The 14,901-nt window shown below is 40.9% G+C and overlaps 1 protein-coding gene across 2 annotated transcripts in view; it reads left to right on the top strand.

Moving 5' to 3' along the window:
• LOC133581494 (CTD small phosphatase-like protein) overlaps positions 1-14,901 on the top strand; it is a 63,611-nt gene that overhangs the window by 47,234 nt on the left and 1,476 nt on the right. For both annotated transcript variants that reach the window (XM_061935518.2, XM_061935511.2), the window contains 3 exons: positions 375-467; positions 5,293-5,478; positions 12,532-14,901. The exon at positions 12,532-14,901 is cut by the window's right edge and continues 1,476 nt beyond it. In XM_061935518.2, the coding sequence (XP_061791502.1) occupies positions 375-467; positions 5,293-5,478; positions 12,532-12,657 (405 nt within the window). In that variant the 3' untranslated portion in view covers positions 12,658-14,901. The remainder of the gene's footprint in view (positions 1-374; positions 468-5,292; positions 5,479-12,531) is intronic.

Below are 14,901 nucleotides of genomic sequence, written 5' to 3'. Positions count from 1 at the left end.
ATAAAAGCATGAAATCATTGGATAAAACAGATGTGTATTTAAAAACAAGAAGGCAGAGAAATTAGATAAAAGCTGTGCTAAAAAGGTGGGTTTTTAGTCCCTTCTTAAAATGGTCGACCGACTGTGGTGCTCTAAGATGGTCGGGGAGAGCGTTCCAGAGTTCGGGTGCGGTCGATAAGTATTGTACTTATTAATGTGACGCGCAGCCCAGGTGCCGAAACATGGCATTGTTGGATTCGGTAGAACCGGCAGGATTCGGTTGGTGCCAAGAAAGTACCGGATTCGGTACCCATCCCTAAACACCACATTGCCGTGCTACGAGCTGTTGAACGCTCTTTAAGCGACGTTAACGCTGTTCTCCATGTGCCACGCAGGTGTATGTTCTAAAACGACCCCACGTGGATGAGTTCCTTCAAAAGATGGGCGAGCTGTTCGAGTGTGTGCTCTTCACCGCCAGTCTTGCAAAGGTGTGTTGAGGCGGAGACGTTGCTGCCTTGTCTTTTAAGGTTCATGTTCTGCTTTGTTCTTTTCGCACGCTCGACTCGTCATATTTACTCTGCTTTTTTTCCCCGCCCTTTTCGAGGGTAAGTATCAGTAAGAACACACGTGAGACTCTAGATATCCTGAGACCTCCCCTCTAGAGTAGAACAAAGGCAGACTTTGCAATCCTCTAGCTCAGTGACTCCCAACCACTGTGCCGTGGAACGTTATCATCCAGTTTTCCCTAATTGGTCCGAAAATTAAGGATGTTCCGATTTAGGGATGCCGATCCTGAATGAGTGAGATCGGCCGATACGGGAGTTTTCAATTCATTTTATTGTCAGCACAATATTTCAACTAGCTCCCTATTCTCTTTTATTACATACAATTGTTTAAGTCAATAGTACAGAATTTTCCGGACTATAAGGCGCACTTAAAATCCTTTTTTTATTTTTCAAAACTCAACAGTGCGCCTTATAACCCGGTGTGCCTACTGTAAGGAATACGTTTGGTTGAGCTTACTGACCTCAAAGCTATTTTATTTGGTACATAGTAGATGGCAGTCACACATAAGAGATAACTGTAGGCTGCAATATAATGGCAGTCATACACAAGGGATAAGTGTCGACTGCAATATGACTCAAGTAAAACAACACCAACATTTTATATGTTCCGTTGAAAATATAGAACATTACACACAGCGCTCAAAAATCTTATCAAAATGTTTAAGTACGACTTTGGTAAAGTACAAAGCCGCACCGCTTGATGTGCTTCAACATACCAGTATTATTATAACATAATCTGGCGTTTTGTTTCGCAATATTATGCAAAAGAAACTTTTCCTACCTTCTGGTACCTGCTGATCTGTATTTGGGATCTGCATAAGTCCTGAAAAATTGCGCTCATCCGCCTTTGTAGTCCGTGACGACTTGAAGATGGTCTGTAAAACATCATCTATGCAACACTTTGACCAAAGAATAATATGAATAATAATAATAGATTTTATTTGTAAAAAGCACTTTACATTGAGTAAACAACCTCAAAGTGCTACAGTGTATTAAAAAAAAAAATTAAAGAAAAAGATAATAATAAAAATAAAATAAAAAAAACTAGAACAGCCTAATAGTTAGAACTAGTATGCATATATCTAAAAAAGGCTTTTTTTAAAAGAAGGGTTTTAAAGACTTTTTTAAAAGCATCCACAGTCTGTGGTGCCCACAGGTGGTCAGGGAGAGCGTTCCACAGACTGGGAGCGGCGGAGCATAAAGCCCGGTCTCCCATTGTTCGTAGCTTTGTCCTCGGAGGTTGGAGGAGGTTAGGTTTTCTGGAGCGCAGGTGTCGTGTGGAGGATTTGGGGGTGAGTAGTTCTTTGAGGTAGAGTGGGGCATTACCATGGTGAACTACCATTACATGTTTTGTAGACCACAAGGAAAAAATTTAGAAAAAAATCATAATAATATGACTCCTTTTAATGCGCCTTATAATCCAGTGCGCCTTATACATGAAAAAAGATCAAAAATAGACCATTCATCGGCAGTGCGCCTTATAATCCGGTGCGCCCTATGGTCCGGAAAATACGGGAATTTAAAAGTTAAAACTACAATCTAATACTTATTGAAGTAATTTTGCCTCCAAAATCCTGGCACTTGTTTTCTGAATTTGTAAAAATAAACAAAAGCGACAAAAGTATTTTGAGAAATAAAAAATACAGATCGAACCGTATCGATCACATACTGATATTACTACCCCTGGTGTCGACACCACCAATTTCTAGATGGATGGGCCCTCTTACCTGTCATGTTAACCAGTGTCTTCTTTCTAGACCACAGGTGTCAAACTCAAAGCCCCGGGGGCCAGATCTGGCCCGCCACATCAATTTGTGTGGCCCCCGAAAGCGTGGAAATATGTTTAAATAAAGTACCTTATCTTTTCTTAATAAGTTACATATATTTACACTTCTATCATCTCTAATAATAAAACACAATATTATATTATCATACATGTCAAAACAATGTTATTGCTCAAATAAGGATAAATACTTAAATATCTGCTGGACTTATGATTTCAAAGCAAGTAATCCAAGAAACGGTTCACATACATTTTTTTACAGTAAAATTAGTTTTACAGTAAAATCCACTTTCAGTATAGAGCAGGGGTCGGCAACCCAAAATGTTGAAAGAGCCATATTGGACCAAAAATACAAAAAAAAATCTGTCTGGAGCCGCAAAAAATGAAAAGCCATATTACATACAGATAGTGTGTCATGAGATATAAATTTAATTAAGAGGACTTAAAGGAAACTAAATGAGCTCAAATATAGCTACAAATGAGGTATAATGATGCAATATGTACATATAGCTAGACTAAATAGCATGTTAGCATCGATTAGCTTGCAGTCATGCAGTGATCAAATATGTCTGATTAGCACTCCACACAAGTCAATAACATCAACAAAACTCACCTTTCATGCACAACCTTAAAGGTTTGGTGGACAAAATGAGACAGAAAAAGAAGTGGCATAAAACACGTCCTAGAAAGTTATACATGTAAACAAACTACGGTGAGTTCAAGGACCGCCAAAATTAGTAGGACAAAACGGCGCTCGCCAAATACTCGAATCAGTGAAGCATGTTTAATATAAACAGTGTGCTTTATAACAATTAGGGAGGTTTGTGTCATGTTTGGCCTCCTACAGAAACCATATTAAAACAAAAAATAGATTGTTTTCCCCTCATCTTTTTCCATTTTTCATACATTTCTGAAAAAGCTCCAGAGAGCCACTAAGGCGCTAAAGAGCCGCATGCGGCTCTAGAGCCGCGGGTTGCCGACCCCTGGTATAGAGTAATAAACAACCGTAGATTTTACAGTATAAAAAACTTGCATGAATTTTTAAAAAACAGCGGTAACGTTTTTCCAGTCTCCATCCATCCATCTTCTACCGCTTGTCCCTTCTATTTAATTTAATTCCATGTATTTTTATTCATTTCTATGCTGTAAAAAAAAAAAAACCCCTGCAAATATTACGTTAAAATTGTGGAGACTGAGCTGCCAGTTGTATACAGTACAATGTAAAGATTTGGTTTTGTACAGCGTACGTAAAAAAAAAATAAAGACAATTATACACGTTTTATATATACACATTTATATTCATACTGTATATTATTCACTGTTAAAAGCGGCCCTCTGAGGGCAACCATAACTGCGATGTGAAAACCAGTCATTAGCATTAGCAAGTAGATTAATAACTGCTTAATTTCTGCAGCTACGTGGTTCCATTGGAGCACATACTTGTTGGTCACAAAAAACATTCATGAAGTTTGCTTCTTTTATTAATTTTATTATGGGTCTAGCTGGGTCATAAGTATACATACAGCAATGTTAATATTTGCTTACATGTCCCTTGGCAAGTTTACCTGCAATAAGGCGCTTTTGGTAGCCATCCACAAGCTTCTGCTTGAATTGTTGACCACCAAAATTGGTGCAGTTCAGCTAAATTTGTTGGTTTTCTGACATGGACTTGTTTCTTCAGCATTGTCCACACCTTTAAGTCAGGACTTTGGGAAGGCCATTCTAAAATCTTAATTCTAGCCATTCCTTTCCTACTTTTGACGTGTGTTTGGGGTCATTATCCTGTTGCGCCCGAGACCCAACCTCCGGGCTGAGGATTTTAGCTTGTCCTGAAGAATTTGGAGGTAATTAGGGATGATGTTCGAAACCGGTTCTCCCGGTTGTTCGATAAGAAAATAACCTATTCCATGGACTCGAATCCCTTTTTGAGAACCGGTTCCCGTCATCGAGGCCACTATAGTAAAGAAAAAGAGTTGGTTCTTTATTCGAATCCCTGGGAACGAATCCCGTCCCACAGGAAATGCCCTGTGGAACGTCGCAGGAAATGACGTAGCTCAGTCATTAGGCGGCAGATACAGAAGCAGCAACAACAATGGACCGGATTCTGAAAAATCCCACTTAGTATACTTTGGGTAACAACAGTCTATTTATTTATTTTATTTTATTTTTTTAGGGGGGGGTGACAACAGTCAATATTTATTTATTTTATTGTTTTCATATAAAATAAAAGTGAGCTTTTGTTAAACCAAATATTGTGTTTTTTTCCATATACAACAACCTATCTGGATTCGATAAGGGATCGGTTCGATAAGAGGATTCGATAATGGGCTCGAACTCGATGATTTCTTATCAAACATCATCCCTAGAAGTAATCCTCCTTTTTTTCCATTGTCCCATTTACTCTCTGTAAAGCAGCAGTTCCATTGGCAGCAAAACAGGCCCAGAGCATAATACTACCACCACCATGCTTGACGGTAGACATGGTGTTCCTGGGATTAAAAGGCCTCACCTTTTCGCCTCCAAACATATTGCTGGGTATTGTGGCCAAACAGCTCAATTTTTGTTTCAAATTAAATTGTGTGGACAATGCTGAAGAAACAAGTCAAACACATTTAGCTGAACTGCACCAATTTTGTCAAGAGGAGTGGTCAAAAATTCAAGCAGAAGCTTGTGGATGGCTACCAAAAGCGCCTTATTGCAGTGAAACTTGCAAATATTAACAAATATTAAGCTGTATGTATACTTTTGACCCAGCTAGACCCATAATAAAATTAATAAAAGAAGCAAACTTCATGAATGTTTTTTGTGCTTTAATAACTCTTTCACAAAAAAAATAAGAGTTGTAGAAATGAGTGGAAAGTCAAGACAATCATGACATGATGTTCTTTACACGTGTATGTCAACTTTTGACCAGGACCGGAGCTATTTGTGTTCTAACGCCATGTCTTCTTGTGGCTGGGCCAGTACGCAGACCCCGTGGCAGACCTGCTGGACCAGTGGGGCGTGTTCCGAGCGCGACTCTTCCGAGAGTCCTGCGTGTTCCACAGAGGGAACTACGTGAAGGACTTGAGCCGGCTGGGGCGAGAGCTCAGCAACGTCATCATTGTCGACAACTCGCCCGCCTCCTACATTTTTCACCCGGAAAATGCCGTGAGTCGCTTTTTTTGCCTTCTACGTTTTGAGGTGGCGCTTTTGTTTGAACTATGACTTCATGGTTCGGGGCTAAAAAAAAAAAACAACCTTTAAAAATAAATCTGCAGGCTGCAATTTGTGGCCAGCACTTCTCAGCCAGCCAAGCAAGGAGCAGCAACAGGCAGCTGCATAGTGACACCAATCAAGCAGCTGTGCATAACAACATATACTTTTTTATTGTCACAGGACAATAAATCTAAGAAAGCACGACACGGTTCCACCACTTCCATGTTTGAAACATCTTTCAACTTCTTAAGTCCTTGTAATTTGGATCTAGGGTCCAGACCAAAACCTATGCTGCCTTCTTGACGCATCCTTGTTAGACTTAGACAAACTTTATTAAGGGAAATTGTTCCACACAGTAGCTCAGTTGCAAAGGATGGAAAGGATAATGAGGTATAAAATAGACAAAAAATGTACTGTAGTAGCAATATAAAATATGACATATATGTAATATTTACATAATATATGTACATATATATATACTAATATGTATCAGTGGATTAGTGGTTAGAGCAGGGGTCTGCAACCCGCGGCTCCGGAGCCGCATGCGGCCCTTTGATCACTCTGATGCGGCTCAGCTGCATACTTGCCGAGACTTCCGGATTTCAGTGCCTCTCGCAGAAAATTACCGGGATTAATATTCTCCGATTTTCACCCTTACAATAATATTAAAGGCGTGCCATGATGGTACAGCATTTAGCGCCCTCTACAATCTATATTAACTGCGTGCCAGCCCAGTTTCTTGTTTTATGCATCTTCTGCTTGCACACGTAAGTGACCTTGCTCATCAGCCACACAGGTTACACTGACGGTGGCCATATAAAACAACTTTAACACTCTTACTAATAATGCGCCACACTTTGAACCAAAACCAAACAAGAATGACAAACACATTTCGGGAGAACATCTGCACCTTAACACAACATAAACACAACAGAACAAATACCCAGAATCCCATGCAGCCCTAACTCTTCCGGGCTACATTATACACCCCTGCTACCACCAAACCCCGCACCCACCCCAACCCTGCTCCCTCACACATCAAACCCCCCTCCGTGCGTCGGTTGAGGTGGGCGGGGTTTGGTAGCGGGGGTGTATAATGTAGCCCGGAAGAGTTAGGGCTGCATGGGATTCTGGGTATTTGTTCTGTTACGGTGCAGATGTTCTCCCGAAATGTGTTTGTCATTCTTGTTTGGTGTGGGTTCGCAGTGTGGCGCATTATTAGTAAGAGTGTTAAAGTTTTTTATACCGCCACCGTCAGTGTAACCTGTGTGGTTGTTGACCAAGTATGCCTTGCTGTCACTTAGGTGAGCAAGCAGAAGCCCCATACAACGTGTGGCTGGGCCGGCACGCTGGTTGTAGTGGGCGCTAAATGCTGTACCATCACGGCACGTCCGAGAGAATAGTTGCCCCGAAATTCATAGTCTGCCAGAAAAATTGGAAGGGTTGACAAGAATGACGCTGTCAAGCGGCATTCATATAAAACTCGCGGGCCGCACTAACATTCAATTTTCATATTAAGGTGTGGGCCACGTGTCTGAGACCCTTGGTTTATACATAGCACAAAGCAAAAAAAAAACTTTGAATGCAGCGTCATTTCATTTTAAATTTCAAAAGATTTTTGTGGCTCCCATTGTTTTCTTTAATTTGTGAAACTGGTCAAAATGGCTCTTTGACTGGTAAAGGTTGCCGACCCCTGGGTTAGAGTGTCCGCACTGAGATGGGTAGGTTGTGAGTTCAAACGCCGGCCGAGTCATACCAAAGACTATAAAAATGGGACCCACTGCTTGACACTCAGCATCAAGGGTTGTAATTGGGGTTTGAATCACCCAAAAAAAATTATTCCCGGGCGCGGCCACCGCTGCTGCTCACTACTCCCCTCACCCCTATTGATGGGTCAAATGCAGAGAATAATTTTGCCACACCTCGTGTGTGTGTGTGACAATCATTGGTACTTTAACTTTAACTTTTAATATATAATATGTACATTAGAGATGTCCGATAATGGCATTTTTGCCGATATTGTCCAACTCTTAATTACCGATTCCGATATCAAGCGATACCGATATATACAGTCGTGGAATGAACACATTATTATGCCTAATTTTGTTGTGACGCCCCGCTGGATGCATTAAACCAGTGTTTTTCAACCTTTTTTGAGCCAAGGCACATTTTTTGCGTTGAAAAAATGCGGAGGCACACCACCAGCACAAATCATTAAAAAAAACAAAACTCAGTTGACAGTAAAAAGTCGTTGTCGCAATTGTTAGATATGACTTTAAAGCATAACCACTATAGCTCTTGTCTCAAAGTAGGTGTACTGTCACCACCTGTCACATCACACCCTGACTTATTTGGACTTTTTTGATGTTTTCCTGTGTGTAGTGTTTTACTTCTTGTCTTGTGCTTCTATTTTGGTGGCTTTTTCTCTTGTTTTGGTATTTTCCTGTAGCAGTTTCATGTCTTCCTTTGAGGGATATTTCCTGCATCTACTTTGTTTTAGCAATCAAGAATATTTCAGTTGTTTTTATCCTTCTTTGTGGGGACATTGTTGATTGTCATGTCATGTTCAGATGTACTTTGTGGACGCCGTCTTTGCTCCACAGTAAGTCTTTGCTGTCGTCCAGCATTCTGTTTTTGTTTACTTTGTAGCCAGTTCAGTTTTATTTTCGTTCTGCATAGCCTTCCCTAAGCTTCAATGCCTTTTCTTAGGGGTACTCACCTTTTGTTTATTTTTGGTTTAAGCATTAGACACCTTTTTACCTACACGCTGCCTCCCGCTGTTTCCAACATCTACAAAGCAATTAGCTCCCTGCTGCCACCTACTGATATGGAAGAGTATTACACGGTTACTCTGCCGAGCTCTAGACAGCACCGACACTCAACAACAACACATCATTTGCAGACTATAATTACTGCTTTCCAAAAAATATTTTGAACCCAAATAAGTGAAATGACATAATCTCCCACGGCACACCAGACTGTATCTCACGGCACACTAGTGTGCCGCGGCACAGTGGTTGAAAAACACTGCATTAAACAATGTAACAAGGTTTTCCAAAATAAATCAACTCAAGTTATGGAAAAAAAAATGCCAACATGGCACTGCCATATTTATTATTGAAGTCACAAAGTGCATTATTTTTTTTAACATGCCTCAAAACAGCAGCTTGGAATTTGGGACATGCTCTCCCTGAGAGAGCATGAGAAGGTTGAGGTGGAAGGGGTTGGGGGGCGGGGTTGAGTTGGCGGGGTAGGGGGTAGCGGAGGGTGTATATTGTAGCGTCCCGGAAGAGTTAGTGCTGCAAGGGGTTCTGGGTATTTGTTCTGTTGTGTTACGGTGCGGATGTTCTCCCGAAATGTGTTTGTCATTCTTGTTTGGTGTGGGTTCACAGTGTGGCGCATATTTGTAACAGTGTTAAAGTTGTTTATACGGCCACCCTCAGTGTGACCTGTATGGCTGTTCACCAAGTATGCATTGCATTCACTTATGTGTGTGTAAAAGCCGCTTATATTATGTGATTGGGCCGGCACGCTGTTTGTATGGAGGAAAAGCGGACGTGACGACAGGTTGTAGAGGACCCTAAAGGCAGTGCCTTAAAGGCACGCCCCCAATATTGTGAAATCGGGAGAATGGTTGCCCCGGGAGATTTTTGGGAGGGGCACTGAAATTCGGGAGTCTCCCGGAAAAATCGGGAGGTTGGAACCGATACCGACAATTTCCGATATTACCGTATTTTCTGCATTATAAGGCGCACCTTCAATGAATGGTCTATTTTAAAACGGTGTTCATATATAAGGCGCACCGCATTATAAGGCGCACCGCATTATAAGGTGCATAAAATAGACGCTACAGTAGAGGCTGGGGTTACGTTATGCATTCCGTAGTTGCGAGACCTGTTGTGGCTCAATATTGGTCCATATATAAGGCGCACCGGATTATAAGGCGCACTGTCAGCTTTTGAGAAAATTGGAGGTTTTTAAGTGCGCCTTATAGTGCGGAAAATACGGTATATTTTAAAGCATTTATCGGCCAATATTATCGGACATCTCTAATATATACTCATATATACTGTATATATATCAGTGGCCTAGTGGTTAGAGTGTTCGCCCTGAGATGGGTAGGTTGTGAGTTTGAACCCCGGCCGAGTCATACCAAAGACTAAAAAAAGGGGAGCCATTACCTCCTTGCTTGGCACTCAGCATCAAGGGTTGGAATTGAGGGTTAAATCACCCAAAAAAAAAAATCCCGGGCGCGGCCACCGCTGCTGCTCACTGCTCCCCTCACCTCCCAGGGGGTGATCAAGGGTGAAGTGAATTATATTTATATAGTGCTTTTCTCTAGTGACTCAAAGTGCTTTTACATAGTGAAACCCAATATCTAAGTTACTATTAAACCAGTGTGGGTGGCACTGGGAGCAGGTGGGTAAAGTGTCTTGCCCAAGGACACAACGGCAGTGACTAGGATGACGGAAGCGGAAATCGAACCTGGAACTCTCAAGTTGCTGGCACGGCCACTCTACCAACCGAGCTATACCACCCCCATTACCTCCCTGCTTGACACTCAGCATCAAGGGTTGGAATTGGGGGTTAAATCACCAAAATTGATTCCCGGGCGCGGCCACCGCTGCTGCTGCTCACTGCTCCCCTCACCTCCCAGGGGGTGGTCAAGGGTGATGGGTCAAATGCAGAGAATAATTTTGCCACACCTAGTGTGTGTGTGACAATCATTGCTACTTTAACTTTTAATATATATATATATATATATATATATATATATATATATATATATATATATATATATATATATATATATATATATATGTTCACGTCAAGATGACATTTTTTAATCTGATTAATTCCACTTTTAAATTGTGATTTAATCACAACTTGCTACTCATTTTCATAACTGAAATACATTTTAGAAAAGACCCCATTTTCTGCAAACATTTTTAAATGTATTCAAGCCCCACTTTGGGTTGGTACAGCTCAGTTGGTAGAGCGGCCATGCCAGCAACGTGAGGGTTCCAGGTTCGATCCCCGCTTCCGCCATCCTAGTCACTGCTGTTGTGTCCTTGGGCAAGACAATTTACCCACCTGTGCCACCCACACTGCTTTAAATGGAACTTAGATATTGGGTTTCACTATGTAAAAGTGCTTTGAGTCACTAGAGAAAAGTGCTATATAAATATAATTCACTTCACTTCACTAAAGTGCTTTCAGTTTTGGTTGATTTTGGCGGTGCCAGTGGACAAAAGCAGTAGTGTTTTGCCAGAAGAAGACCACATATCTCATGAGGACTAGCACATATAGCAACAAAGTATTGGCACAAGTATTATGTTGATGTTAAATAGCAGACACTAGCAAGAAATGATCTTGGATTGCGCTAAGAAACGTGACGATACTAGCAAGAACGTATCGGGGCGGATGCAGGTCCGAAGCAAAGAAAGACCGGCGGGAGAGTTTTTTTTTTAAAGAAAGAAGTGTGGAACGGTCAAGCTGGTGGCTATTTATGGCTACCACGCAAGATTTTCCCTAGCTAACATTAGCATTAGCATTTTTGATTTGAGCATCCAAAGTCACGTACAAGTTTAGCAACAAACAAAAATCCATAAATGAGCCGCGCCGTTTTATAAACCGCGGGGTTCAAAGTGTGGAACGATCAAGCTGGTGGCTATTTATGGCTACCATGCAAATTTTCCCTAGCTAACATTAGCATTAGCATTTTTGATTTCAGCATCCAAAGTCACGTAGAAGTTTAGCAGCAAACAAAAATCCATAAATGAGCCGCGTCATTTTATAAACCGCGGGGTTCAAAGTGTGGAACGGTCAAGCTGGTGGCTATTTATGGCTACCACGCAAAATTTTCCCGAGCTAACATTAACATTTTTGATTTGAGCATCCAAAGTCACTTACAAGTTTAGCAGCAAACAAAAATCCATAAATGAGCCGCGCCGTTTTATAAACCGCGTGGTTCAAAGTGTGGAACAATCAAGCTGGTGGCTATTTATGGCTACCACACAAATTTTCCCTAGCTAGCAAATTTTCCCTAGCTAACATTAGCATTAGCATTTTTGATTTGAGCATCCAAAGTCACGTACGAGTTTAGCAGCAAACAAAAGTCCATAAATGAGCCGCGCCGTTTTATAAACCGCGGGGTTCAAAGTGTGGAACGATCAAGCAGGTGGCTATTTATGGCTACCATGCAAATTTTCCCTAGCTAACATTAGCATTTTTGATTTCAGCATCCAAAGTCACTTACAAGTTTAGCAACAAACAAAAATCCATAAAATAGCCGCACTGTTTTATAAACCGCGGGGTTCAAAGTGTGGAACGATCAAGCTGGTGGCTATTTATGGCTACCACGCAAATTTTCCCTAGCTAACATTAGCATTAGCATTTTTGATTTGAGCATCCAAAGTCACGTACAAGTTTAGCAGCAAACAAAAATCCATAAATGAGCCGCACCGTTTTATAAACCGCGGGGTTCAAAGTGTGGAACGATCAAGCTGGTGGCTATTTATGGCTACTACGCAAATTTTCCCTAGCTAACATCAGAATGAGCATTTTTGATTTGAGCATCCAAAGTCACGTAGACGTTTAGCAGCAAACGAAAATCCATAAATGAGCCGCGCCGTTTTATAAACCACAGGGTTCAAAGTGTGGAACGATCAAGCTCGTGGCTATTTATGACTACTACGCAAATTTTCCTTAGCTAACATTAGAATGAGCATTTTTTATTTGAGCATCCAAAGTTTAGCAGCAAACGAAAATCCATAAATGAGCCGCGCCGTTTTATAAACCGCGGGGTTCAAAGCATGAGAAAAAAGTAGCAGCTTATAGTCCGAGATTTACATTTTTTGTTTGATGACTCAATCTATTATTAGAACACAGGAGAGCTTCTTACGTGACAAAAAGGGCGTACGCCAGGTTTTTGTGCGTAGGCAAGCTTGTCAGGTTTTGTTGGGACCGGATGTTGGTGACTCACGTGTTTGACCCCCCCTTCAGGTCCCGGTCCAGTCCTGGTTCGACGACATAAACGACAACGAGCTCCTGGACCTGCTGCCGTTCTTCGAAGGTCTCAGCAAAGAGGAGGAGGTCTACGGAGTCCTGCAGAATCTGAGGAGCAGGTAGCAGGACTCGCCCGAGGCTCCGCCCACCCTCTCGCTCTACCCAGGACAGGTGTGTCAGACTGAGGCCCGGAGGACCAAGGTCCTGAGAGGTACGTGTTGACCAACACACCTGCAGTGACACTAAGAGGAAAAAACTCTGGTCTTTATTTTCAAAAGTTTTACTATTCGGTGAAGCGCTTCAAACCAAAAAAAAACAACAAAAAAAGGAACTTTTTTTTTAGTCCCAAGAAGATGAGAGTTGCTATGCAGGAAGTTTGTGGCGCTGGAAGGACTTTTTCTTACCGAGTGAAGTGCCTTGTGTGCGTCTTGTTTCTATGGGGACGTCTTTTTCAGGCGGACACAGAAGAACCTTCTTTCTTTTTCTTTTTAATCCTCAAACGTCTCCTCGGTGTTTTGTTTCCTGCTGTGACATCATTTCCTGCTTCCTTCCTACCAAACACCTCCTTGTGCCATTTGGATTCTGTTAGTTGCCAAACAGCGTTCTCCACTTTCTTGCTTTTGCAACGTCAGCATTTTTTTTTTTTTTTGGTGGAGCGAAACCTGCACGTTTTTTTTTTTGCAAAAGAGTGCCATGTTTTGTCTTTTTTTTGCTCATGACTTCTTCTTCCTGTTGTGTGTGTGTGATGTTTACCTCCCCCTGGAACTGCTGGTCACCTTTAGTGCCTGTTTGAAAGGAGCCAATTGTTGCCATGGCAATAAGATTCTTCTTCTTCTTTGGTTACATGTGTGCGTGTGCGTGTGCGTGTGTGTGTGTGCGTGGAGCACTTTGCAAAATGTTCCGTTCAAAAGTTTAGTACCGGCTGCAGAACCTGCCTTACCTTGTAGACCCAAGGCAGGGTTTGACCCATGTGGACTACGGTGGTACCTCGGTTTCTCAAAAAGGGCAAAAATCTTCAGAAATATTTGTCATTTTTTAGTCCACTTTTAGGTGAACTAAAAAACATTCTAGTTTTTTTAAACACACAAAAGTATGTGGAATAGCGTAAATTCCGGACTATAAGCCGCTACTTTTTCCCTCCACTTTGATGATAATAAAGCAGCTCATTTATGATGCTTATAGCTTTATATATATTAAAAAAAATAAAAAAAACACTGAAAAGTTATTAAAGTTAAAGTAGCAATGATTGTCAAACTCACACTAGATGTGGTGAAATTATCCTCTGTATTTGACCCACCCCTGGGAGGTGAGGGGAGCAGTGAGCAGCAGCAGTGGCCACGCCCGGGAATAATTTTTGATGATTTAAGCCCCAATTCCAACCCTTGATGCTGAGTTTGTGCTATGGCGCTATCTTTTCGTTGAGTTGGCTAAATACGCTTGCATTTAGAGCTTTCAACCGGAAGTAGAAGCGCCGTTCCAGCCTCGTAGCCGTCCATAGCGGATCTACTCGTACAGATTCTTCGTTCATTACGCCGAGTAACATTTGTACGTTTTACAATATAACTAAAACTATTCATACTCACTAAACCGTCCCGTTTCATGCATATTTGTACGTGCTATTGTAATGTAATCACGCTGGCATTGTTGGCACAGTACTTATACTAACTCATGTTGGTGAGTAACATGACATAAAATACTTATAAAAGTACTTATGCTAATATTTGTGTAGTGGAGGAACTCATGTTGGTGAGTAACATGACATAAAATATTTATAAAAGTACTTATACTAATATTTGTGTAGTGAAGGAACTCATGTTGGTGAGTAACCTGACATAAAATATTTATAAAAGTACTTATATTAATATTTGTGTAGTGAAGGAACTCATGTTGGTGAGTAACATGACATCAAATATTTATAAAAGTACTTATACTAATATTTGTGTAGTGAAGGAACTCATGTTGGTGAGTAACATGACATAAAATATTTATAAAAGTACTTATATTAATATTTGTGTAGTGAAGGAACTCATGTTGGTGAGTAACATGACATCAAATATTTATAAAAGTACTTATATTAATATTTGTGTAGTGAAGGAACTCATGTTGGTGAGTAACATGACATAAAATACTTATACTAATATTTGTGTAGTGGAGGAACTCATGTTGGTGAGTAACATGACATCAAATATTTATAAAAGTACTTATACTAATATTTGTGTAGTGAAGGAACTCATGTTGGTGAGTAACATGACATAAAATATTTATAAAAGTACTTATATTAATATTTGTGTAGTGGAGGAACTCATGTTGGTGAGTAACATGACATCAAATATTTATAAAAGTACTTATACTAATATTTGTGTAGTG

Source organism: Nerophis lumbriciformis, linkage group LG03, assembly GCF_033978685.3.
Source record: "Nerophis lumbriciformis linkage group LG03, RoL_Nlum_v2.1, whole genome shotgun sequence".
NCBI lineage: Eukaryota > Metazoa > Chordata > Actinopteri > Syngnathiformes > Syngnathidae > Nerophis > Nerophis lumbriciformis.
The sequence above is the reverse complement of the archived record's forward strand: the minus strand, read 5'-3'. Positions and strand labels throughout refer to the sequence as shown.